This window comes from Panicum hallii, chromosome 4, assembly GCF_002211085.1.
Source record: "Panicum hallii strain FIL2 chromosome 4, PHallii_v3.1, whole genome shotgun sequence".
NCBI lineage: Eukaryota > Viridiplantae > Streptophyta > Magnoliopsida > Poales > Poaceae > Panicum > Panicum hallii.
Window position 1 is genome coordinate 94,200 of NC_038045.1, and position 26,110 is coordinate 120,309.

At 45.8% G+C, this 26,110-nt stretch overlaps 3 protein-coding genes and 1 pseudogene across 8 annotated transcripts; all 4 read left to right on the plus strand.

Annotated features, from left to right (window-relative positions):
• Positions 1-8,959: 8,959 nt before the first annotated feature.
• Positions 8,960-12,680, plus strand: LOC112891140. Its single transcript, XM_025958074.1, has 12 exons — positions 8,960-9,095; positions 9,220-9,408; positions 9,722-9,805; positions 9,916-10,034; positions 10,171-10,272; positions 10,629-10,748; positions 10,855-10,920; positions 11,207-11,273; positions 11,433-11,486; positions 11,646-11,738; positions 12,019-12,051; positions 12,129-12,680. Exons 1-12 carry the CDS (start codon positions 8,997-8,999, stop codon positions 12,225-12,227), a joined length of 1,125 nt encoding a protein of 374 aa, XP_025813859.1. The 5' UTR covers positions 8,960-8,996; the 3' UTR covers positions 12,228-12,680.
• A 553-nt stretch (positions 12,681-13,233) lies between these two features.
• On the plus strand, positions 13,234-17,568 carry LOC112889389. Its single transcript, XM_025955986.1, has 10 exons — positions 13,234-13,839; positions 13,941-14,006; positions 14,153-14,245; positions 14,434-14,529; positions 14,941-14,994; positions 15,075-15,278; positions 15,509-15,640; positions 15,746-15,811; positions 16,518-16,820; positions 16,915-17,568. Exons 1-10 carry the CDS (start codon positions 13,234-13,236, stop codon positions 17,392-17,394), a joined length of 2,100 nt encoding a protein of 699 aa, XP_025811771.1. The 3' UTR covers positions 17,395-17,568.
• Positions 17,569-18,664: 1,096 nt separating this feature from the next.
• On the plus strand, positions 18,665-21,624 carry LOC112888716 (annotated as a pseudogene).
• A 488-nt stretch (positions 21,625-22,112) lies between these two features.
• On the plus strand, positions 22,113-25,818 carry LOC112888713 (testis-expressed protein 2-like). 6 transcript variants are annotated; one of them, XM_025955009.1, is made up of 8 exons: positions 22,119-22,429; positions 22,514-22,764; positions 23,026-23,086; positions 23,276-23,602; positions 23,681-24,035; positions 24,229-24,323; positions 24,524-24,718; positions 24,823-25,818. In XM_025955009.1, the coding sequence occupies exons 1-8, from the start codon at positions 22,256-22,258 to the stop codon at positions 25,495-25,497; spliced, it is 2,133 nt and encodes a 710-aa protein (XP_025810794.1). In that variant the 5' UTR covers positions 22,119-22,255; the 3' UTR covers positions 25,498-25,818. The 6 variants fall into 6 exon arrangements, with proteins under 6 accessions (XP_025810795.1, XP_025810793.1, XP_025810792.1 ...); XM_025955008.1 differs by having other exon boundaries at positions 22,117-22,429; positions 23,026-23,602; positions 24,587-24,718; XM_025955007.1 differs by having other exon boundaries at positions 22,118-22,429; positions 23,026-23,602.
• Positions 25,819-26,110: the final 292 nt, after the last annotated feature.

Sequence of the window (26,110 nt, forward strand, 5' to 3'; positions counted from 1 at the left end):
TGCATCAGCTCGTCGATACGCCTGGTGGACTCTTCCAGCTTCGTTAAAGATTTTTGGTTCATGTCCTACATGTTCCTGGGCGTCAGAGACAATCGACTTATTCATACAGTTACCAGCGGTTTAGACAAGATTTACCAGAGCAAATGAGTCGATCGCCTTGATCATTTGGCGCAGGCGGCTCAGATCATCCCCTGGGAGGTGCATCTCTTGGAGTATATCGGTGTTTTCTCCTACAGGGGTCGGCAACCCGGGTGCTTCGCAAGAAGCACCCGCACCCTCCAAGGCTGACGGCTGCGAGGTCCCTGCAAAGGACAAGTGTTAATATGGCAATAGTTGTGGCAGAAGGCAGTAGGATCATTTACCTGCACCGTCGGCGGGTACGGCAGTGGTGGCCTCGACTTGCTCATTGCCGGGGGCTTCGGGTTCTGTGTGCTGGAGCTCGGGTAGTGGCGAATCAAGCATGATTACATCTGCCCCCCCTGCTGGCTCCAGCGCGTTGGGTTGCCCAGGCGAAGGCTCAGGGGCTGGTGGAGCCAACTCGAGTTCGGGCGTCACCGCAGCTGTTGATCTGCTCAAGACAATAGCACAACATTTTTACTGTGATTTTTACACATGGCTAAGGGCAAGGTCCAAGGCATTACTTACTTCTGGGATCGGATCATTGTCGGTTTCCTCCACACCAGCTTCAACGGCTTCTTTATCACGGTACTTGTGGCTGGAGGAGTTGGCGTACAGGATGAGGGGGCTGGCAGCTCTGGCACGGCGATGTCCGTGGCACCTATTGCCGGCGGCGGCGCTGTTTCAGTCGAGGGCGTGAGCTGCCCCGACATTGTGCCTGCCACGGCGATAGTTACATCGTCTGCGACAGAAGGTGACGGATCGGCCCTATCGACCTCTATGGGCCCGGCTTCTGGTGCATCTTTTCTGGTGGGGGGCACTTCGGCTACCCTTTGGCGCTGGGAGCCGGGCAAGGAAGACGAGGGGCTGCAAGATAGGGTTGTCATCGGCGCTCAGCGAAACAACTCGACGGTTTGTATAATTCGACAAACACTTACCCGGCAAGGTCAGTGGTGCTGGCTTTGCGTTTCCGCATATCCCGACGTCGCCGGGGAACTAGAGGTGCGTCGTCAGACCAGTCCACGGATGATCCGGAGGAGTCGTCGGCTTGCACCCTCTCCCCAGCCGCCTGGCCGCCCGTGGCTGATTCGCTACCAGCAATTTGTTCTTTCTGTGCTTTGGCGACGGCGCTGGGCAGCGTATGGTAAGAACGGGGCAGATCGGGGTGTGGTGGGTAACTCCGATACAATGCTGATGAATCCTATGTTAAGACAATCAGTTAATATTAACTCTTAAGATCAAGGGAAGAAGTCGAGAAGTCGAACACTTACTGCTGGTGGTCGATTCTGGGCTGTAAACCCTGCTGGAACATACGGGACAGCATCCACATCTAGTAGAATTCGCCTGACGCGCACAAGTGCAGCATCGTCCCTAAGCTCCTCTACGCACATACGGGATGGGTCTTCAGTACCCAAGTACTCGAATCCTAAAGTATGGCGCTGCTGAATGGGTTGGACTCGGCGTTTGAAAAATGATAGCATCACTGATGCCCCGGTTACCCCCGTCTCTTTGTGCGCGGCAATCAACTCGAGCAGTTCTTTGACTTGTCCATCTCGGCTTCATTTGGCTCCAATGTCCATTCGCCACGCTGAACAGGGGGCCTGCCGGACCGCACAAGGAGTTGGGGGGCATGGTTCGCAATGTAGAACCAGTGTTGTTTTCACCCGGGGACATTTGACGGAAATTTGTATGATATATATTTGTCACTAGCGTGTTGCCTAAGCTGGATTCCAGCGTCCCCTATTGCAGAAGGATTTTTTGAGGTGGGCTGGGGCTTCACGCGGAAAAGATAGCGGAAAAGAGCCCAATGTGGTTCAATTCCGAGGAAAGCTTCACAGAAATAGATGAAAATGGAGATATGGCAGATCGAATTGGGGTTGAGGTGTTGCAGCTCAATCCCATAGTAGTAGAGAAGACCACGGAAGAAGGAGCAAGTGGGGAAGGCGAATCCCCGTTCAGAGAAAGAGCAGAAAGAAACGATCTCATCGACATTTTCCATGGGAAATGGATCGCGAAGAGCAAGGCGCCAATTGATGAGATCCCTTTCCTGAAGCAGACCTCCCAATACCAAATTTGCTAAATTATGGCGAGAACACTTACTAATTGCCCATTCTCCGGTTGCTGCTTGCGCCTCTTTCAAGTCCTTCTGGTTGTTTTTCTTCGGAGCCATTTCGAATCCTTACAGCCATGAGTTGTTTTCACAAGCGCTCGGGGGCTACGGCGGTGGGCTCAAAGATCTTCGACTATGCTGGGCGGCGGAAGGGCTCGGGCAGGTCAGATTCTAATTGAGGTTTTTTGTTTTTTCTCTGGTGGCGGCGTCAGATCTGAAGGCACAGGAAAAACCCTAACTGACCGCGGGGTTAAATAACCAGCGGTCAGGCAGTGGTTTACTGTGTGTAAGATGAAGCGCCGCGCAATGGGATTAATTGGATAAGGGCGGTTTTTTAGCAGATTTTTGGGCCGTTACCCGATTCACCATTTTTTCTGGGTTAGTTGTCCCGAAAAAAGAGGTTTTTCGGGTTTCGAGTCTAATTTCCTCCTCTTGGATTTTTTTTCAAAAGGAACTTTTTTTTGCCACAACCTTTGGGATCCTTTTTTCCAAAAGATTTGGACTCAAGGCTCGCGGGCTGTAAGATACGTGGCATCAACTACTTACTTTTCGAAAGTACTCGAAGGATAAGAAGGAAAGATTCAAGGCTAGTTTGACCCTCAGCTTGATTCTTTGATTCAACCTAAGGCTCGGGGGCTACTCCATATGGAGTGCGATTATTCATCGCACCCCATATAAAAGAAAGAATTCGGGGCATGAGCACCTCATAGCTTCGACGCAGTCAGAAGAGTACTCGAAGGGAAGTTTCAAGACGGAGCTTCGAAAGAAGTCGAAGACAGCTTCAGAAGTACTCGAAGAGTCTGCAGTACTCAGCTACGAAGAGCTCGGGGGCTTGTCAGACCCGGGACCACGGGGCTGTGTACATCAAGGAGTCCATATTGGGCTAGGGGATAGGACGTGTCCTGTACCTTATTTATATTGTACTCTACCCGCATACGGAGTAGAACTAGTCGATATAGAAGGAAACCACTCAAGTTATACTTGAGTACGATTTCTATGTTAGTATCAGATTAGGATTCATGTAACCCTATCCCCCCGGATATATAAGGGCGGGCAGGGACCCCCTCAAAACACAAGATCACCAGATCAACACCAAGGCAATACAAACCATCATACAGGACGTAGGGCATTACGCATATTGCGGCCTGAACCTGTCTAAATCTTGTGTTGTCTGTACCTTCGAGTTCCTGATCTCGGCGCATCCCAACCCAAAACCTACCACCTTGGGGATACCCCTCGGTGGGCAGCCGGATAAAACCCGACACCATCCTCATGCCTAGTCGGGCTAAAGTCGCACATCATATACTCGGTCTTGGTCCTACTCAGTCTGAACCCCCTCGACTCTAATGTGTGTCTCCACAGCTCCAACTTCATATTAACCCCTGCCCTACTCTCGTCAACTAGCACCACATCATCAGCAAAGAGCATACACCAAGGGATATCACCCTGTATGTCCCTTGTGACCTCATCCATCATCAAAGCAAATAGATAAGGGCTCAATGCCGACCCCTGATGTAGTCCTATTTTAATTGGAAAGTCACTGGTATCACCATCACATGTTCGAACACAAGTCATCGCATCCTTGTACATATCCTTGATGAGGGTAATATACTTAGTTGGGACTTTATATTTTTCCAAGGCCCACCACATGACGTCTCTCGGTATTTTATCATACGCCTTCTCTAGGTCAATAAAGACCATGTGTAAGTCATTCTTCTCCTCTCTATATCTCCCCATCAACTGTCATACTAAGAAAATCGCCTCCATGGTCGACCTCCCAAGCATGAACCCAAACTGGTTTTGGGTCACCCTTGTCAATCTTCTTAGGCGATGCTCGATAACCCTCTCTCAAAGCTTCATCGTATGGCTCATTAGCTTAATCCCCCGGTAGTTAGTACAACTTTGAACATCTCCCTTGTTCTTGAAGATCGGTACTATATACTTCTCCTCCATTCCTCCGGCATCTTGTTTGATCGGAAAATTAGGTTAAAAAGCTTAGTTAACCATACTACCGCCCTCTCGCCTAGGCATCTCCACACCTCAATGGGGATGCCATCAGAACCTATCACTTTACCTCGCTTCATCCTCTTCGAAGCTTCCCCGATCTCTGCCTCCTGAATCCTCCTCACAAAGCGTCTGTTGGTATCATCAGATGAGTCGTCCAACTCGAAGGTAGGACCCTTATTTTCCCCATTAAACAACTTGTCAAAGTATTCTCGCCATCTGTCCTTGATCTCCTCATCCTTTACTAGAAGTCGATCTGTCCCATCCTTGATGCATTTGATTTGGTTTATATCCCTTGTCTTCCTCTCACGGATCCTAGTGATCCTATAAATGTCCTTCTCTCCTTCCTTCATATCTAGCTGTTGATAAAGGTCATCAAAAGTCTGACCTTTCGCTACACTTACAGCTCGCTTTGCAGACCTCTTCGCTAATCTATAGCTCTCGATGTTGGTTGCGCTCTTGTCGAGGTGAAGGCGTTTGAAACACTCTTTCTTCTCCTTAATAGCCCTTTGCACCTTGTTATTCCACCACCAAGTCTCTTTCACTTCCTGCTTGCCTCCCCTACTCACACCAAATACTTTTGAGGCCACCTTCCGAACACATGTCGCCATCTTTAGCCACATATCATCTACATCTGTTCCTTCTTCCCAAGGCCCTTTGCCTAGCATCCTCTCCTTAAACGTTTGTGCCTCTTCCCCTCTAAACTTCCACCACTTCGTTCTCGCAATCTTGGCACGTTTGTCCCGGTGGGCACGTACCCGAAAACGAAAAACCGCCACCACAAGCTTGTGTTGGGGGACAACACACTCCCCAGGTATCACCTTACAATCTAAGCATGCACGTCTATCCTCTCTCCTAGCAAGGATAAAGTCGATTTGGCTCGAGTATTGTCCACTATGGAAAGTCACTAGATGGGACTCCCTCTTTCTAAAGAGGGTATTCGCTAACAACAGGTCGTAGGCCACCGCAAAATTCAAAACATCCTCCCCCTCGTTCCTACTACCATACCCGAAACCCCCGTGTACTCGCTCATATCCTACATTATTCGCTCCCACATGGCCATTGAGGTCTCCTCCTATGAAGAGCTTCTCACTGATAGGCACGGTACTAACCATGCTATCAAGGTCTTCCCAAAACTGACTCTTGGAGCTCTCACTAAGACCTACCTGAGGGGTATAGGCACTGATCACATTTAGAACCAAATCTCCAATGACCAACCATACTAGGATAATCCGGTCGCCTTGCCTCCTAACATCTACAACTCTATCCTTAAGGCTCTTATCGATCAAGATGCCTACACCATTCCTACCCGAAGATGTCCCCGTGTACCAGAGCTTGAAGCCAGAACCCTCCACCTCCTTCGCCTTCTGGCCCTTCCATTTAGTCTCCTGCACGCATAGAATATTTACACGCCTCCTAATTGCTACATCGACTAGTTCTCTTAACTTACCTGTTAGAGACCCTACATTCCAACTATCTAGACGAATCCTAGTTGGCTCGGCTAGCTTCCTTACCCTTTGCGCCTGTCGAGAGAAATGCGAAGACCCTTGCTCATTTTTCACTACACCCGGGCACAGATGTAGCGCGCCACAGAGGCTGCGACGATCCGACCCTTGCTCACTTATCATCGTACCCGGATCACGATACGACGCGCCCCTGAGGGGATGACGACCCGGCCCTTGCCCATTTAACACCACACCCAGGTTCCGATGTAGCGCGTCGCTAAGAGGGTTACGCCCCAACAAATTTCTTATGGGTTTCATTTCCATTTGAGTGGCTGATTTTTACGCTGGTTCGCCAGACCTAACATAACCCTCCACATTTTCTCATCGCGGGCTTGGGACCGGCAAAGACAGTGTTAGGGTCGGAACTTCCGACCATTTAAAAATAGCTGGTCGAGGACCCCTTGTCGGAACTTTCGACAAGTATGGTAACTTCCGACACACACTGAAACAGTCAGAAAACAAGGTGCATAAGTGTGTGATTTTGTATCTCTCTTTGATGGTTAGCGTCTCAAATAAGTGCTTTGACACCTTCATGCTATCCATTCGCATCCCTCTTAATAGCACGGTGTTTCTTAGACTCAAATTCAAAATATAAAATAAGTAAAGATCTTCTTTTAAGTTCAACACCATCCTTTAAGAAAATTTGGCATCTTTTCTTGCTTTTTTCATTTCATTGAATTTTAACCTATCCATAACTCGATAAACTCATTAGCTCCTTAATTTTGTATGTCATCAACACCAAAACTCACTTAGGAGGCCAAATGCATTTTCACATGCGCCGTCGCCGCCCACCAAAGAGCTTTGGCATGGTTTTCACCTAGAGTTTCCGATGCTGAAGCGAGGAGAGCGTCAAGACAACGTCCCCGATAGAAATTGCAGCGCCCAAGATGTCACCGTTGTCAACCGGACGCACCGAGCAGAGTTTTCACCCAGCGCCTCCTGCCTGCAGCGACAACAGGCTTTCCCGCCTGCCATGGATACCATCAATAAGACTCGCCACCCTGCCAGCACCCCTGCCACCAACCAACCACCTGCACACAGCCTCCTCCCTCTCGCATCTCCACCTCTGCAACTCCTCTGCCGAGGAAAGATGGCCCGACGATACCGACACCACCACCTTGGTGCCACCAGCGCATCCCTACGCAAGGCGTCCCTGCCGGGCCACCATGGTGTCGCTGTCACACCTCACACAGGCCACCCTGGCCGCGACACCACGCCGCCGCTGAAGAAAGGGGTTGCCGAGCAGAGGAGCCTCCCTGGCCGTCGTGAGGAAGAATCGTCCCACATCTGGCCGGCTACCGCCCGTCCAGCAGGCTCGTGTTGCCGTCCTCACTGCCAAATGTGGCTGCGGCAGCCGCGCCCAGAGCACTGCGCCCTTAGGGGGCCCGGGCCGATGAACTCGCCGTCCCGAGCCATCTCCACTGTGGCCGCCTCCACTTCTGCACACGTGCGCCTTGGGGCCACCTCATCGCCCATGCCCGCGCACTCATGGCGCTTCCACGCCTATGCCCCCGCCTGTCGCCATCCTCGTTCCGCCCAGCGCCTGGGAGCAGCCAGCCGTCACGCCCATCAGCGGATCCAGATGCGGGGACACTGGATCCGCTCTCGCAGACGCAGGATCCGGCCACCCATGCTGGCCCCGCCACGAGCCATCTGCTCCGACTGCCGAGGCAGCCGCGCCCACTTGGACGCGAGTGAGAAGAGGGCTGCCCCGCCGCCGCCGTCCTTACGGTATCTTTGTGCTTGATTGCTTGTGATTTGTTTGAAGTTCTTTGCTCTAGATGCTTTTTTAGGGTTTGCTCTCCATCTACTTGTTGGAAAGATTTTAAGTAGTACATGTACTTTGAAAAGGGTTGGAGGCAAGGTCATACAACTTGAAAATTTACTCGATTTACTTTTGGTTGAGATTTGATTAGTCATACCGTGGAAAGTTCAGTTTCTTCGGAGTTTTCAGAGGTTCCAGACAAATCTCTAAATATTTTGTAGTTTTCGCTAATAGCCTATTTTTTAGTTGTGATAAATTTTAATTTTTAACTATTTATTTTTCTTTAGTCGATACATAGATCCTTTGAAAATGTGTTTTAGAAAGAGGTTGCACTGCATGTGGCTCTTGTCGCCACGTCTACCAAGGAATACCCCCGAGATAGTAAGTTTGTAGGTAGTGTATCGCCGAGATCAGTAACTCGAAGGTGCAAAGGAACGCAAGATTTTAGACAGGTTCGGGCTGCTGGGAGCGTAATACCCTACGCCATATGTGGTTTGTATTACCTTTGATGATGATTGTCCCCGAGGGGTTACGTGTCCACCCTTATATAGTTTGGAGGGACAGGTTACATGGAAGTTTTAGGTACAAGCCTAGTCCTACCCGAATACTTCTCGGGTAGTCTCCTACCGTGTCCGAATAGTTTCACTACTGTAGTAATCCTAATGCGTTACGAGTAGTTAGGGCGTGGGTCATATCCCATCCCGAATCCTACGAGAAGTGTGCCACATGGGCAGTCCCGTGTGTCCGAGTCTGGTATTACTCAAATGGCAAAAACTCAAGATATTTTTATTAGAAAAAAATATTTTGGAATAAAATTTAGGCTCGATTTAGTCCTTCAAGCTATTTCAGTTGGTCTAATCTATCTCTTAATTAAATTTATATTTTTTATCTATACATGTACAGGTAAATGTTAAGTTCAAAGTTTTGCGAGCGGACGGAGAACATGATGCTTATGTGGCTGTGATACTGATGTTCTAGGACGTTGCTGTAGACATTTAGCTGAGATGGTGAGGCTGCCTAATTGTGTAACTCGTGTGCAGTCCATCTCATCCTCCTTTGTACATAGCATCAGGAGCATCAAGAGTCGGTGCGGTAGGTAGCGATGCAGCTTTCCTGTTTCTTCTCCTAATAAAGAAAGAAAAGATGTCGTTAGGTAACAATAATTTTTGTTTGGCAGGAAAGCAGGTGCTAATTAGGCTTTTAAGCACGGAGACCAACCGGCCCGGCCCGTAAAACGAAGCGAAAATGGAAATAATAAATTAAAAAAATACCCCACCTCCTTCCTCCTCGGTCCCCCTACCTGCCTGCTTTGCTCCTCACCGCCACCTTCCCCTTCTTCCATTTTCTTTCCTTTCTAGAACCCTCCCTCCCTCCAGAACCTTACCTTTTTCCCGCTGCAACGAAGCCCTCCTCGCCTCTAACCCTCCTCCTCCACCTCTAGCAGGGAGGGGAGTTGGGAGGACGCCGGGCCAGTCCAGCCCCAGGCCCCGCCGCGATGAAGCACCCGCCGCCGCCCCGCCGCTGCGGCGTCGTGGCGGCGGTCGTCGCGCTCGTCCTCCTCGCCTGCCTCCAGATCCAGTACCACCACCTCAAGGTTGCCCTCCATCTCCGCCACTCGGCCCCGCTTTTCTTTTCTTTTCTTTCCATTTTTAGCTCTCCCTTTCTTCACCCGCCCCCGCTGTCTCTGGACACTGCTCTGAATCCATACGTATCTTCAGGTGGATCTCGGGAAGGCCGGCTTTGCCTCTGCCACGCAAGACAACTCGAATCGCAACCGCATTCACTTGGGGACCAGCAGCAAGCCGGCCACTGCCACCACCAACTCCTTGCCGCGCGGCATCGTCGAGCGCCACTCCGACATGTATCTCCGCCCGCTCTGGGATGACTCCGCTGCTACCACCCACAAGGTACTAACATCTGTCTGCTTGCTTGCTTGCTCACTCACTACCTCTTGTCACTGTTTCTCTCAATTCATGCGTCATGAATTTTGCAAAGTTGCTTCTTTTCTGCAACGCGCTTTCGTCACAGCTTCCACACCCCGAACTATCCATGCCATAAGGCCACTTCCTGGCCAATTGTGCTATACTACCTGCTCTAAAATAAATTGTTTCTTTCTTGCTATGCTAATTTAGTGGCCTCGTAACAGCACAAATTGTTGTCAATTAGCGAGGCAGGCTACTTCATTTGCTTGCTAATTATCATATTCCCTTATGCACGCAGAATAAAAATGGTGACCACAATGCTCTCTTGGCCATGGCAGTTGGCATCTCCCAAATAAAAAACGTGGACACTATGGCTCGTAAGGTCTGTGTTTCTCTCAAGTTTCCCTTTCCCCTATCCTTATCTGTCTGTGTTGCTTGGGAAAGACGAGAGAGGTTCATCTAATATGATCTGTCACTGTTTGCTTTCTTTAGTTTCTGAAGGAAAACTATGCAGTTATGCTCTTCCATTATGATGGAAATGTAGATGGATGGCATCATCTTGCGTGGAGTGATAAGGCCATACACATTCTCGCTCACAACCAAACAAAATGGTAACTGTATGAAAGCTCATCGTTCTGTTATGTACAGCAGCGGCCTTTTGATAGACCCTTTTCAGTATGTGCAGCTGTTTGCCTTGCACCATTTGACCCCCTTTCTCAGAAGAATGAATTCATATTCCTGCTCCAGGTGGTTTGCTAAGCGTTTTCTGCATCCTGATGTCATGGCTATATATGATTTCATCTTTTTATGGGATGAAGACCTTGGAGTGGAGAATTTTAACCCGAGAAGGTATGTGTAATGTCACAATCCTTTTCCTCTATTCGGACATTACTCAGTTCTCCGAATTCAAACCTACCATATTGTCATCCAAGGGTGCTTAATATCGACCAGTCCTAGAGCAGCTGCATTAATTTGATTCTCATACTCTTTTATGCTCTGGCCTGAGTAACCTTCTTTTAGGTCTGGAAAAAGGCTTTGTCAATCTGAATTATTTTTGTGTTACTGTTTGGTGTGATTTACTCAAATGGAAATGGATTAGGAATTTCTGCAAAATGATCTCCACCTCCTTTATTTATATAAGCTTCCTGAAATTTGTTGTTTTTCTGTTGAAAGACGCTTTCTCAGCTTTCATGTTATCTCCCTAGGTATCTAGATATAATGGTTTCTGAAGGCTTAGAAATAACACAACCTGCTCTGGACCCTGATTTATCAACTGATATCCACCACCGAATCACAATCCGCAATAAGATTACAAAAGTGCACAGGTGCTTCAATCTTTCTAATTCTCACTCATAATTTCCTTTGTGTCCCCCCCCCCCCTCAAAAAAAAAATCTCTGTACTCTAAAAAGCACCCTTTTCATTTTATGTAGGAGAATATACGACAATCGGCCTAGTATGAATTGTTCTGATGAAAGTAAAGGACCTCCTTGTACAGGGTAAGGACAAAGCTTTAGCCTTATGCAGTTACTTTATTTGGGAGATACTCTAAAATTCATCGCTTTATATTTTGTAATTTTCTTTTCACACAATTAGTAACATTGATGCATTCTATTCCTATTTTTGTTAGACCTGTCACATTGTTAGATTGCATTATTTGACCATTTGATTATTGAAGTAAAATCGCATTTTGCAGCTGATTGATTCTTGACCAATTACCTTATGAACTATCTCAATGCATTCCATGAAACATTTGAAGATGTTGTGATTTGCATTCTTGGATAGGTGGGTTGAGGGCATGGCACCGGTTTTTTCTCGCGCTGCCTGGAAGTGTGTATGGCATCTAATTCAGGTGCAAATACTGTTCTCTAGCCTGCCTATTTTCTTTTAAGATTATCTTGGTGATAGTCAATAACAAGTTAACAACCTATTGTTTGGTTTCATAAAGTGGGAGTGGAAGGTCATAGATTTTAATAATCTTTTGCTTGTTTTTAATCTCTTGAGCTTGCAGAATGATCTGATTCATGGTTGGGGTCTTGACATGAAGCTTGGCTATTGTGCTCAGGTACTCAAGATACGTTTCACATTCTTAAGAGATATTTAATATGATGTCTTTCTAGGCATGCCATTTCAGCTACCATGCCCTCTGGCAAACAAGATTTTGGCGCAGGGCATTTTTCTAGGAAAACTGAAATGCTGATTGACACAGTCACATGATATTCAGGGTGATCGAACTGAGAAAGTTGGTGTAATTGACAGTGAGTATGTTGTCCATCAAGGGATACCATCTTTAGGAGGACCATCACTTAGCAGCAAGGTATGCTTATTGTAACAAACTGATAATTTTTAAAAAGATGTGTAGGAATTTAGGCCAAAGTGTTCTGTTTTCTCCAAAATTCATTTGAAATCTTGTCAGATCATCCATTCAGATATACAGCTTTAGTCACCATCTGAATTACATAAATGACTTTCCTTGGTGTGTTTTGCTTCCAGTTGTTATGTCTTTACCTTTATTGGTGTATACCTGCATGATAGTAACAATAGAGAATAAAGGTAATTGACACATGTCATTACTAACATTCTTTTTGCTGGTGCAGACACCTCGAAGATCACTGGATTTGAGGACCCATGTGAGTATAATCTATGGCATTGTCTTCCTGGATTAGAGGATTAAAAGTTGCCGTATTACTTACTGTCACTTTAATAGATAAGAAGACAATCATCAGCTGAGCTGGAGAAGTTCAAAGAACGGTGGAACAGAGCTGTAAGAGAAGATGAAGGATGGAGGGATCCTTTTGAATCTTGATTGCTGTGAGAGCAGAATGCGACACCTCACATGAGTGAAGCTGGGAATCCAGTGGCCTCAGCCATAGCAGTTCTTGGGGAGTGAAGGCTATCTCATCACACAATGCAACATGTGGGCCTCATGTTATAGGATACACATACTGTAACTTTATCCCCGTGACACAAAGGAAGTACTGGAAATGGTATCATCAATACAGGGAGCAGGTGATGGATAAGCTGGAACTGAACTAACAAGGGACTATACACAATGCTGTAATTTTTGGTCGAGTTGTATAGTGACATCATATAGAGTTATAGACGCTTGATGCTTGTGCAGTTATTTAATCAGAAATCTTATACATACATAACCTAGAGCAGATTTCTTTCCTATTACTGTGTTGTATTGCAATACCATGTAAGAAGAGGAAAAAGGCATACTTACATAGTTGAATCCCATGGCTCAGAAATAGTACCAGGTCTGGTCTGTAATTTTCATTCAAGTCAATTCTGGGTGCTATCAGGTCTTTTTTTTTCTCTGACCAGTGACAACAACAACTGGACTTTTTAAAAAAAAGTTTAAAAAAAATTCGAAAAAGGGGTGCTGGTTGGGAAAAATTGGAAAAATAGTACCTTCCGCCTGTTGATCGGGTGGGAGGTGTGGGGCCGGGGACCTCCCGCTCATCTATCGGGCGGGAGGTTTCCGAGGATCTCTTAAGAAAGTTTTCAACTCATCCAACGGTCTGGTCTGTAATTTTCATTCAACTCAATTCTGGGTGCTATCAGGTCTTCTTTTTTTTTCTGACCAGTGACAACAACAACTGAACATGTATTTGGGCCAAGCCCAGTCGCTATGTGAAAGGGCCATGCATTCGGCCCATTCCTGTCTCCTCCCTCCTCCACCTCCCCATCAAGGAAGGGCAGAGGAGGAAGACGACGACCCCGATGGGAATGGGATTCACTCTCCTCTACTAGGAGGGAGGAGCCGAAGAGCTAGCTAGGGTTTCGTCTCCTGATTTTCGATTTCGAGGATGCGGAAGCGGGATCTGGGGATCCTTCTGCTCGCCGCCTTCGCCGTCTTCTTCTCCCTCCACCACGAGGGCGACTTCTCCTTCCGCGAGTCCTGGTACCACCTCGCCGACGAGGACTTCCCCATCAAGTACGAGGCCGACCGCCTGCCCCCGCCCCTCGTCGCCGACCTCAACGGCGACGGCAAGCCCGAGGTTCTCCTCCCTACCCACGACGCCAAGATCCAGGTCCTCCAGCCGCCCCACGCCCGCCACCTCCACGATGACGCCGGATTCCACGAGGCCCGCGTCATGGCCGATATCTCCCTCCTCCCCGACAACGTCCGGGTCGCCTCAGGCAGGCGACCCATCGCCATGGCCGTCGGCAGCGTCGACCGCTCCTACAGGGCCGGCGACGTCAGGAAGCAGGTCCTCGTCGTCGTCACATCCGGATGGTCCGTCATGTGTTTCGACCACAACCTCAAAAAACTATGGGAGCAAAATCTCCAGGATGACTTCCCTCATGGCGCTCACCACCGCGAGGTCGCCATCTCCATAACCAACTACACTCTCAAGCATGGAGATGCAGGCCTCATCATCGTAGGAGGAAGGATGGAAATGCAGCATCATGTATGTTACCTGTTTGCACTATTTCTATTTGCCCACCATGGCCGACATGCTCTGCTTGCTTGGTTATGCTACTTACTTACCCTTGTAATTCCTCTTATCAGTCGGCAGATCTTTTCGACGAATTCATGATGCCAGAAGACCACCGCAGAAGCGCCAATGAGAAACAGGTTTTTTTTTTCCTTCCTTCCTTCCCCCCGTGTCGAAAACAGCTTCTTAGATTGTGATAAACCCATTTGTTGCTTTACCTTCGCTCATAACATAGATCTAGAGATTAACCTAACCTTTGTCGGTGCTGCACCTCAATCCCATGCAGGGCTCTGAGACTGGCACTGCAGACCTGCGCCATTTTGCCCTTTATGCCTTTGCTGGACGTACTGGCGAGCGAAGATGGAGCAGGAAGAATGAGGTGCGCTCAATTCAACTTCTCGTTTTATTTTAGTAATTTGGCTCCACTGCTAGTCAAAGGATGTTTCTCTTTATTTCCTGTTCCACCTTAGCATGGAAAGGTCAAAATTACGTGGCATTACATAAAGATTATTGTCTTCAAAGGACTGTCTTATATATTCTTGTTATGTTTCTCTTTTGGTCTGGCAGAACATCCAGACACAGCCATCAGATGCTTCAGTGATGATACCCCAGCACAATTACAAGCTTGATGTTCATGCCCTCAACAGCCGTCAGCCTGGTCAGGTCAGGGTTATATTTACCTAGCAGCAGATACTTACACTGGAGCAAGTCTTGTTGCTTGGTTTAGGTATCGTGTGCTGTGGATTGTCTTCAGATGAAGTTGGTGTCTACCAGAACCATTTCCTCAGGAACATAATGTCATCATCGATTTATTCTTGTTTAGCAGCTATAGTCATCACGGACTGAATGCTTAGATATTTGCACTCTGCTTGACGGCAATGCTATTCCAACCTAAAAGTGTGTTATGTTTGAGCTTTAAAGGTCTCATGTTCTTGTAAAAGTCATATAAACTCTAGAAATTCATTTAAACAGACCATCTATGTGTTTTTCTTCGCTTAATTTTGAACCATGAAGATGCTAAACAGTTGGTTTGTTGGCTAATTGGAATGTAACATGCCACATGTTAATTTTCAGTTTGAATGTCGTGAATTCAGAGAATCAATTCTTGGCGTCATGCCTCATCATTGGGTAAGAACAGTACATGTTTTCTTGTATTCAGTTTTGATACTTCGGACTCGTTGAACTTAGATTTGATGTTCTCCTTTTAGGATAGGAGAGAGGATACTACCCTACAGCTTGCACATTTTAGGAAGCATAAAAGGAAACAAGTGAAGAAAACTCAAGGGAAGGCTGTCATCAATAGCGTGAACAAGCCCATTGAGCACAATCCACCTGGAAAGGATGCTTCCAATAGAGTAGCTAGAGCGCTTGGGAAGGCTGCAGATATGGCTAGCTCAAATAAAGCCAGGAAGGTATCGACACATAATCACAACTGTTGGATTCAGAATTTTCCTTTTCTTCTACGAATAACTGTGGTCATCTTGAAGTCCCTGCCTGAAGCACCATGGATGTCCTTACATATACCGCGCCTAGTCCCTTTGTTGCACTTCTGTTTGTAGCTTTTTCCAAATAGAATACAGTGCTCAAACAAGTCAAACACCTCAATGTTTTCTAATGTTCTAACTTGTTACTTTTATTGCAGACACAGAGGGCGATGTACATTCCGACAATCACTAATCATACACAGGTATGGTGGGTTCCTAATGTTATCGTGGCACATGAAAAGGAAGGGATAGAGGCTGTCCATCTAGCTTCTGGACGTACAATATGCAAGGTCTACAAGATATATCCCTGTAATTTTACTTTACTCTAATATGATGCAACCATTCAGTGTATCACCTCTGACTTTAATTTGTTTGGATACTATTCTTGTTTCCAGCTTCATTTAACTGAAGGAGGCCTTCATGCAGATATTAATGGAGATGGAGTTCTAGATCATGTTCAGGTGCACTGGGGTTATCCAGACTAGTGCTCGGATTTACTTTTGATATGCGCCAGCTTTTCTTTGGTTCTGGGTTGTTCATGTAGTTTGTATTTTCTATCCGTAATCTTGAGAAGAATTTGGATATTTGGGTATACCCATTGAGTAGGTTGACTACTTGGCCCTCCAGTAGATTGATATTGTTCTTAAACCATTGAACAAATGAGTTCAAGTGATGGATTTCTAATTCCTTCTGGAAGGAGAAAATGATCTCCTCTGTCTGCCCTTATCTTTGATTTGTTTTCTATCGTTTATCCCTGTATGTCGTAAAAATGAGTTAACATTTCTTGCACTAGGATTGCATTGCTATCGTGTTTATCTCATGTGGTCATGTTTAATGTGCAATGCTTGCATCAATATTATGTTAACATGGTACAGGAATTTTCTTTTTAGGTAAACCTTCAATTATCAGATGTTTTATTTATTATAAACTTTGATGTCAAAAAAATTGATTTTTGGAAATGATAGTACTAACATGTGCCATTGGGACAGGCAGAGCCAACTTAGAGCCATCATAATATCGTTTACCTAATCAGTCTCCTCTTCTGAGATTGGCAAAGCATTGGGCTTACTATTTCTTCACTAGCTACATGCATTGATGCTCTGTTCATTTTTGTGGCCTCTCGTTGTATATGTAGAAGTAATGGTTGGTGCTGGATCATTTGTGTAGGTTGTTGGTGGAAACGGTATTAAAGAGCAGACTGTTGTGAGTGGGTCAATGGAGGTGCTGAAACCATGTTGGGCAGTTGCTACATCGGGTGTTCCAGTGCGGGAGCAGCTTTTTAATGTGTCTATCTGCCATTACAACCATTTTAATCTGTTCCATCATGGTGACTTTTCGAGAAGTTTTGGGAGGAAATTTGATGCGACTGGTTTAGAGGTTGCTACTCCTATCCTGGTCCAGACAGATGATGGGCATAAACACAGGAGAGGAAGCCATGGCGATATTGTCTTTTTGACAAGCCAGGGAGAGGTCAGCATGTGTGCCTTGAGGTCATGTTGAAGCAACCTTGAGCCTTAACACTAACACAAGCATGCACAAAATGGTGATATGTTTGTGATTGCAGGTGACTTCGTACTCTCCTGGGCTGCTTGGCCATGACGCGATATGGAGATGGCAAGTATCAACAGGGGCAACATGGTCCAACCTCCCATCTCCATCGGGGATGATGGAGAACATAGTGGTGCCTACTTTGAAGGCTTTCTCCCTGCGTGCCTATGACCCGAAGGAGGTGATCATCGCGGGCGGCGATCAGGAAGCTGTGGTGCTGTCTCCTTCTGGTGCCATATTGGCCATGATTGAGCTTCCGGCGCCGCCCACTCATGCGCTGATCCTGGAGGATTTCTCCGGTGATGGGTTGACTGACATGGTTGTGGTAACATCCGGGGGAGTGTATGGATTCGTGCAGACGAGGCAGCCTGGGGCTCTTTTCTTCAGCACGCTTGTGGGGTGCCTGATAGTTGTGATCGGGGTGATATTTGTATCTCTGCACCTCAACTCGTCGGGCAGCGGTAAACCGAGGGCTTCTTCAGCGGAATACAGATGATTGATGTTACTTATTGATAGAAGAATTACAAACATTTATGAACAAACCCGACCTGGGCTTTTGAGAGGCTTTTGTTGTTGCATGATAGAGGAGAGCAGTATATTTTCCTTTCCACAACTATTCCAATATAGTATGATACTAGTCGCAGAATTTGTAATGAGATGCCTTTTTGCATTGGGTGCGTGGAGTGCAGTGGCTTGCGCGTAACCAACCAACCAACCAATGCAACACAACACTTGCAGCGCATGGCGTCAATTCAGTTAGTTACCTGGATGACCCGACCAATTCAGTTCATTGGAATATATATATACGGTAATGTTATTCACACCCAGCAGTCAAATTATTAACAATATGACTGAACAGTAAAATGTTGTTAAGTAATATGCTGAATTACTGAATCACGAAACGGTGTTCAGTAATCGCACACAGCAGTAATTTATTACTGAAAATTTGTTCAGATCAGTTGGGTGTAGCTACGACTAGGGTGGCAGGATTGGAGTAGGGTTTTAATGCTGAAAGTGAAAGTAAGGATGCAAGTGGATATCCAATAGTATTTTTTGATCAGCTAATTAATTATGATGGTACGCTACTTTGGTCCATTTCTCCTTCCAAATTATTTGCGCAGAATGACATTCTAATTTATTTTATTAATATTTTAGGTCGACCTAAAAATCTAAAATATATATATAACTTGCATTCTAAGTGAAAAGGATAGAAAAGGATAGAGTAAAAGTATTATTCAAAGGATTGGATAAGGATTAGAGCTAATCCCCAAAGCAGTAGGGCCGGTTTGCGGCTAGAGTAGGGCTATGATCCATTGTCAGCGTTAGAGCATCTTCGGTAGATTACTCATCTCCCAATATCAAAAAACTATCTTTAGTGGGTGGTGCTTCAACAAATCACCAATTTCATCACTAATACCAAAATATTTTTAGTGATTGCTAAAATATACATTCCTTATGCTCAAATATGGAGAATTCCTCCTTTCATTCTATTTATTTGATAATCTGCTATATTAATAATAAAGAGAGAAAATATATATATGGTACGAGAGACTAAGTAATGTGCGGGGCCCACCCCACCCCACAATTTCTCCCCCTCTCCGCCTCGCCGCCGTCGCCGCGCGCCCTCCACGGCGCTGCAGCCCTAGCTCCGGGGCCCCGGAGGCTCGCGGCGGCGTCCTCGCTCGACACCCACCCACCGCCGGCACCCCTCCGTTTGGGACCCGCGCGCCGCGGCCACACGCGCGCGCGCGCCAGGTAACGCCCCTCGCCCGATCGCTCTCTGTTGGCGCCGCAACGAATGCGGGGTCTCGCGTGCTGTTGCGGCTGCATTGATCAGCGCCCTTTTTTGTTTCTGCGGATTTCGTTGCGATTATAGCCTTTTCTGAGCAGTATTGGATGATGGATCAAGTTGTTAGGGTTCGCGATTAGTTTATCAAGTGGTTAGGGTTCGTGACTACATGGCCTGTGCAGCTCGCCAGGGCTTCCGTTTGATCTCACCATAGGGAAATAGGCCTGGATTTAGCATGATTACTGCAGCCTATTTCCGCAGTGTTTTTTTTTTATCGAATTTCTGGGTGGATGTGCCATTTTGCTAGTGTAGAAATGCTCACTTCCTAAGGTTTTTTATGTCAATTATTTGCGGGGGGGAATGTGGAAATTTTAAATGCAGTTTACTTATTGATATAGCTTTGGTATTTTCCAAGACAAGCTTTGAAGGTGGTGGGAGTTTTAGTATTTTATTCTGCATTGCTCTGCAGTACCTTCGGTGATTGAGTAAGCCTTGAAATTGGTTTCACAATAAACCTATAGATGTTGTGACCTATTGTGGGCATTGATTGAATTTGGCAACAGACAACATAAGAAAGCATATCTTGTAGTCCAACATAAAGTAGAAGCTCTGCATATTAGTATGTTTTCAGTACTGAGATCGTTTTAATGTTGGACAATGACAAAAATATGGGTGAAGGAAGAAACAAGAAAATAAAAACCAGCTACTCCATTATATTTGCAATTTGACACTGGTGTGAGTCATCTAGTGGCAAAATCTTTAGTGCACCATCAAAAAAATTGTTGATTAATTTATCATATGGATTTCACCTAGCATGCACTTGTTTCCTTGCCTTTTGGGTGCATAATTTAATCATCAGTATGCCTTTTCAGCAAGGTTGGTGAGGTATGTGCAACTGTGGATGAATAAGCTTTTTTGAACCTATAGTTTAACTACAGTTTGTATGCAGCATTAAGTTTATAGATATACAGAGCACAATAACTTTTGCAATGATAAAGTGAGTTTTTTTCCCATTCTTAGTTGGTGAGCTGAGTTGAATTGATGCTTGTTAGGACTACCAATGTCAACTGTTTGGAGCAGAAACAACCATAAGTTGTCTGTTGACTCCTCAAATGCCAAATATCAATTACACGTTCCTATAGGTCTGTTCAGGATATAAACTACTATTTTGATGGTTGTTATCAACTTCAGTTGAATTGAACTTTTTTCATGAGCAATTTGAGATTCTGTACCTTGCTTGGTTTACTGAAATGCATATATGTTCATCTTGAGGTTTATACAATTCTGTGTTGCCATCTTAAGTGTTAACTAAGTTAAATTACTGTGGTCGTTATCCATTGTAGCTGTTTTAGATTCTTTTACACTTGCTTTTTATTTTCATATATGTATGTATTATATCACTGACATGTGTATCACCTTTGACGTATCTAGGTTTGGGTAAATCTGTATTGCCATCTTTAACTTACAAAAATGAAGTGCAATGCTTGCTGGCGGGAATTGGAAGGGCAAGCCATAACCACCACTTCTCCCCCTCCTACCTCTGGTTAGAGACCCCTCAAAAAAAAAAAATCTCCGGTTAGAGTCCACAGCGCAGCAGCGTTCATCTCATCTCCTCACATCAGCCGCGCCTGTCCCTTGGCTCCTCGCCTCTCCCTCCCAACCCATCTCCTCCACCGCCGCCACCCTTCCCTACTCCCTGATCACTGCGTCAACCGTCAGCCTCTAGCGATGGCAACAGAGACTCCGCAGCCGGAGAAGAAGAAAGCGCCGCTCCCCAAGGTGGTCACACTCGACAAAGCCCTCAAGCTGGTGAGCTCCGCCTATTCGGCTCCTCGATTCCTTCTCCTTTTCCTTCCTTCTGAGACGTGGTTTCCTCCTTCAGTGGTGTTCCATGCCTCGATGCAATGTTTGCCTTGTTCTCTTTGCTGGCATTAGGTTTTGTAGACGCTGCCACTAACCTGTTGGACGCAATTGAAATAGGGGGGGAAAATTGAAACTACACACCCACGATTTTTACTCACTGCTGCTTCCGATGTGCGCCCTATTTGTACTTAGATGCTGTCATGCTGCATCAGGTTAGTGTTCAAGCTGCAGCCCCACAGTTTCAATGTACAGAAGCAGGTATTGAAGTGTTTATACTGCGGCAAGAGGTCTGCACGGTCAATTATACTCTATTGGTTCCCATTTAGTCATAGTTGTGGGTGTTGTTTAATCATGCTTCAGCCATGTAAGGCCATCTCCCTTTGCACTCCCCATTTGCTATTTCCATCCCTACTTACCCATGCCATAAAACATTCTCAGGCTCAGACATGGGTAGGCAAAATGACTGCATCGGGGCCAGATGAACCCAATGACAAGGATTTTGAGGGCAGGCCATCTAGGTATATAGATTTTTTTTTTCTTTTTTGCATTCCTGGATAACTTGTATGTAACTGCAAATGTTTTACAGGCTTGGTCTTGGTGCTAAAGTGGCACCTGGTGTGAAGCGTGCGGCTCCCACTAACCCAGTTGAGAGGAAGTTGCTCGGGAAGGTGAATGCACAGAAGAGAGAGGCCATGGAGGATGAGAATTGAACTGCTAAGGAGGTGAATGAATCTAGTGTTGATGATAGCGATGAGCCTGAAAGCAGAACCAGTGCCTTAACAAGAAGAGGACATTGCCTTCAGTTACTTGTACATCTTTAGGGAAGAAGGCAAAGTGACAAGTTGTATTCATAGGCTATGGGAGTGATCTGCTTGTTCTGGTTGGATAACTCCCAGATTGATGCTATTGCCATGGTCTTAGTATACCCTCTCATAGTCTAGTTTGTGATCTCTGAATGTAAAGGGATAGCTGTGCTGTTAATGTTAATTGGCAATTCAGAATTTGACATATTGTCTGTTCAAAGCTAAATACACTGTGATATCAACTCATTTGATTATTTTCCCATCGATCCAACCGTCATGCCTGCTCATCAAAGCTTTTAACTTTTTGCCTACCAAGTTGGTTCATACATTGCATTGTTCTATAATAGAATTCCCTGTGATCATTTCTCAAGAATGGCAGTTCAAATTAAGGTGCTTTTGCTGTTACTATTGTTTTCAAGAACAATGCATCATGTGATATCATAATGTCTCTACCTTTAGATAAACTGTGGCAAATGACTCTACTCTTCTTCTTTTCTTGAATGGAAATATCTTCTGCATTTATTTATTTTTATTTAGTGCCAAGGAATCCTATGCAGAAACAAATGATCTGCACCATCTTGATGCACTAGCGCCACAGCTGGTGATCAGAGAGTGGAAGAGAATCAGCAGGAGTGTTAACTATTTTCAAGAAAGGGACCCACACGTCAGAGACAGAGAGAGAGTCTTTCTCCTTGGTGCGTGCATCGTCGTCTCGTCTGCTGTCCGTCCGCGTGTTCAACTGCTGCTGCTTTCTTATTCCGTTCCGTTTGCCGTGTGGATGGTTGCAGACCGGCAAAGAGAGGAGGAACAGCGGCGGAGGCACGCCAACGCCAGGGCCAATCAATAAATTCAGTTAGGCTGGCCGGCGGAAGACGAAAGACAGTAGCTTCCAATTCCTTTCCATGGCGGTGGCCTTGCTGCTGCTGGGCTTCCTCCTCGGCGTCCTCTCCCTGGCCATCGCCGAGGGGGCAGCGTTCCTCTGGGCCATGCGCAGCCTCAGGCGCCGCCCGTCGCCGCCGTCGAGGGACCACGTCCACCCGCCGCCGCCGCCGCCGCCGCCGCCGCCCAAGCGACAGGTTGTAGAGCCGACTCGATTCAATCAATTCAATTCAATTCAATTCAGTTCGTTAAGCAAGCAATCCAATCTCTATGCATTTCAGGGTTTTTTGTGGATGTTAGGGCACGAGAAGATGCCCAAAGTCAGCACCACCAATCGCCCATCGAATGGCGCCAGCCAGGGGATCAAAGAGAAGAAAACTATCGTGGAGGTCTTCCCTGTAAAAATGTTGGCTAAACTTGAAGGCCACTCACTTACCTTGTCTGCACCTGATGATGGTTCTCAGCAAACTATTCACCTGCTCAATTCTACAGTTGTTGCTGTCTCTGCATCAAATCTACCCTCACGTAAATGGTTAGTGCAAATTCTAGCTTCTTCCCATGCTTCCACCATTCATCGTCTTTGACTTGTCATAAAGAGTGTTCGTTCTCGTAATAGCCAAATTTGTTACTATTCTACAAAGCAACCAAATTTGTTATTATACTACAAAGCAACCGGAGTATCTAGTTGTTCCTATCAAGTGACTTTCGGTTAAATGGTTTGAATGCTGATGGTAGGATATGATTCACATGCGCATACAGTTTGCCTATAACCTCCATCAGTATCTTCTTTCAGGGCCAAGAGGTATCCAATCAAACTGGAAAGCAAGGAATCTGAGATTTGCAGGGGGAGCAAGGTATGCTATCTTTATGCAGACACCTCTTGGGAAAAGGAATCATGGTGTAAAGCACTTCGTCTTGCATCTACTACAGACAAGGACAAACTGGAATTCCATGCCATGTTGACTGAAGAGTTCCGCGGTTACATATCATCTTTGAACGCTGGATACCCTTGTTTTCTTAAACCCTCAATGCTCTTTGGTCAGGAACATGTGCTTGTGGACAACATTGCGAAGACTGATGGATCCTCAAAAGTCAGAAGTTTTCTAAAAAGGTTGACAAAGAAATTAACTATAAAGGCTTCTCCGGAGAGTAAAACAAATCTGGTGCCATCTAAACAGGATATAAAACAACCCGGTACACCTAGTTCTTCTGCGAGTTCCAACAGCCAGCTATATGATTCCCCACATACAAATGTGGAAGAAAAGCTTGCAAATGAAGGTACACTTTGTTGGAATCTCCTATTCTCTCGGCTGTTTTTTGATGCTAAAATGAATGATGAGGTTAGCAAGGCCATCAAAGCGCGCATTCAGGTCAGATAATGCAGACATTTTCAGGTGCATTCACCCTTTCCATAACTTTGTATTCATTGATTCTCGTATGTTGGCCAGCGAACATTATCAAACACAAGAACTCCAGCCTACATTGGTGAAATTACACTTGCTGACCTGAGTCTTGGAAAGCTTCCACCATATCTGCACAGAATGAGAGTCCTCCCACTGGATTTAAACGAGATGTGGGCTTTTGAAGTAGATTTTGAATATTCTAGTGGAATACTTCTGCATATTGAAACAAGACTCGAGATTCAGGAGCCAGAGTTGGAAAAGGACATAATGAGGACTAGTCTTAAAGATGATTCTAATGGGGACATGGGTTCGGACGTCCTTGATAGCATTGAGCAATATGGTAACCAACTCAGGTCTTCAGAAGCTTTGGATTCTGTAGTGAATGATAATGATGAAACAGGTCTGTGCCAATTCTACTTTTATGCATTTTCTGTCTGCTTTTTGTTATTGGAATTGGCATTTACTATGTGCGTAAATGATCAAATAATTAGTATGTGATATGAGAACTTTGTCACCTATCTATTTTGAGCATGATGGTCCTGTGAAAAAGATCATAACTTGAGGCAATTGATGACCTCTTGAGGTTGTGGCAGATGCATTAATGAAGTCAAAGAGCACTGGATGGACATCAACATATATGTCAAGGTGGAAAAGAATCTTGCATTCAATAGCTGACCAGGTCTCACAGGTTAGTTCTTGTTTGTTATTTTTCATATACATACTGACACATCACCCGAGGGACAATTGGTTGTGCGCTGCGTAGTCATGGAAACAGCCTCTAGCCTGGACATTTTTCATGTTTCTATATATGTAGTATTTTGCTACTGTTTGAAATGTGGCCAGGAAGTTCTGAATTGTACTGTGCTTTCTCGTTTTCCTTGCAAAAAGGTGCCATTATCATTAGCAATTAAAATTTCATGTGTTCGTGGAACAATGCGCATACATATAAAGCCTCCTCCGAGTGATCGCATTTGGTATGGGTTTACATCCATGCCGGAAATAGAATGGGAGTTGGAATCATCAGTCGGGGACAGGAAGATCACCAACAACCATATTGCCTCACTTATCAGCAACAGAATCAAGGTGTTTTTTAGTTACTTCCCATGAGCCATGACTAACCTGTTATTTGCCGGTAACTTTGTGTTATTAAATCTGGAGCATTTGGTTGGTGTCTTACATGCATACAGGCTTCGCTTCATCAGAGCTTGGTGCTGCCCAACTGTGAAAGTATTCCAATCTCGTGGATGTTATCAGATACGGATGACTGGGTGCCTCGCAAAATTGCACCTTTTATATGGCTCAACCGTGAGCCACCAACTGAGACTACTGCAAGGCCCACTGCAGGCACGACTAGAGAGCTGCCTGGGGAAGCTTCAGTGTCGAAGGCCATTGCGAAGAACAAGTCAAGTCCGCCTGCTTCTTCAACGAGAAGCAAGACTGAATCGTCCAAGAAGACAAAGATATGTGTTGATGGGTCAGAGCAAGCAGAAGCATCATCGAGTTGGCTGTCCCGGCTGGTTGCAGCAAGTGAAGCTCCTCTGCAGTATAGTGAGGATGCGACAAGGGATCTGCTGAGGATGTCACTGATGAGCAGCAGCAGAGATGACAGAGCAGTGGTGGTAGCAGCAGGGGCCTCTGCCAGTGAGGAGGCTGAGGATGTGAAGAGAAAGCGCAGCAGTCCGCGTGCTCGGGTGATGGATCTGGGGAGGAGGATGGGGGGCAAGCTGGAGGAGAAGGGAAAGCATATTGTCGGGAAGATGCGGGAGAATGCGAGGAGCAACAGCCTGCTCCTGCCAGAGTTGGAGCAGGCCACCACCCCCACGCCTGCTCCTACTACTAGTTCGCCAGTTAGGATGTTTTGAGAGTTGAGACGACAACAGTTACTCAACAGAAATGAGAATTCCTCATTTTATAGTGCCCCGGCAACAGCTCCTGCAAAGTGAAATGAAACGGGAGACTGTTTGCAATTGTACGTACAAAAAGCTTATGAATGTTACCACACAGCTAAAGCTAGGTGCGCAGTGTTCACCTGACTAGATAGATAGACGAGTACTCTGGATAGATAGGTATATGCAGCTTGTTATGTCTCACTGAATAAATATAACAAGCAGGTACACTGACAGTTCCTTTGTTGCACCCTGAGCTGCTTATTTCAAACTTATAGGCATCCTTTATATGTTTCACACCCAAAGTATTCTTGATGTGTAGTAGAGGAAAATGTTTAGTTTGATAATGAAGACCCCAAAAAAGAACGCTTACAGGTTTTGAAAAATTCTCAAAAAGCAAAACTCAGAAAAGTTGAGGAGCGATGGAATAGAAATACCGAAATCGACCTCACTTGTGAGGATATGAAATTGACAAATGTATTTTCACTTTCAGCTACATTCGTGCGATAACTTAGGATACAAGTAGCAATTGTGGAGAGTGGACTGGGAATAGCAGACGTTAAAAGGTTGGGGAGCAAGGGCCAGGCAC

Coding starts and splice junctions, on each gene's coding strand:
- LOC112889389 (XM_025955986.1), top strand. CDS start 13,234: ATGCGGAAGCGGGATCTGGGGATCCTTCTGCTCGCCGCCTTCGCCGTC. Junction 15,641..15,745: donor CTGGACGTACAATATGCAAG/GTCTACAAGATA, acceptor TCTTGTTTCCAG/CTTCATTTAACTGAAGGAGG. Junction 16,821..16,914: donor TTTTGACAAGCCAGGGAGAG/GTCAGCATGTGT, acceptor TTGTGATTGCAG/GTGACTTCGTACTCTCCTGG.
- LOC112891140 (XM_025958074.1), top strand. CDS start 8,997: ATGAAGCACCCGCCGCCGCCCCGCCGCTGCGGCGTCGTGGCGGCGGTC. Junction 10,749..10,854: donor AAGATTACAAAAGTGCACAG/GTGCTTCAATCT, acceptor CATTTTATGTAG/GAGAATATACGACAATCGGC. Junction 11,739..12,018: donor GACCATCACTTAGCAGCAAG/GTATGCTTATTG, acceptor TTGCTGGTGCAG/ACACCTCGAAGATCACTGGA.
- LOC112888713 (XM_025955007.1), top strand. CDS start 22,256: ATGGCGGTGGCCTTGCTGCTGCTGGGCTTCCTCCTCGGCGTCCTCTCC. Junction 22,765..23,025: donor AATCTACCCTCACGTAAATG/GTTAGTGCAAAT, acceptor ATCTTCTTTCAG/GGCCAAGAGGTATCCAATCA. Junction 23,603..23,680: donor CCATCAAAGCGCGCATTCAG/GTCAGATAATGC, acceptor TATGTTGGCCAG/CGAACATTATCAAACACAAG.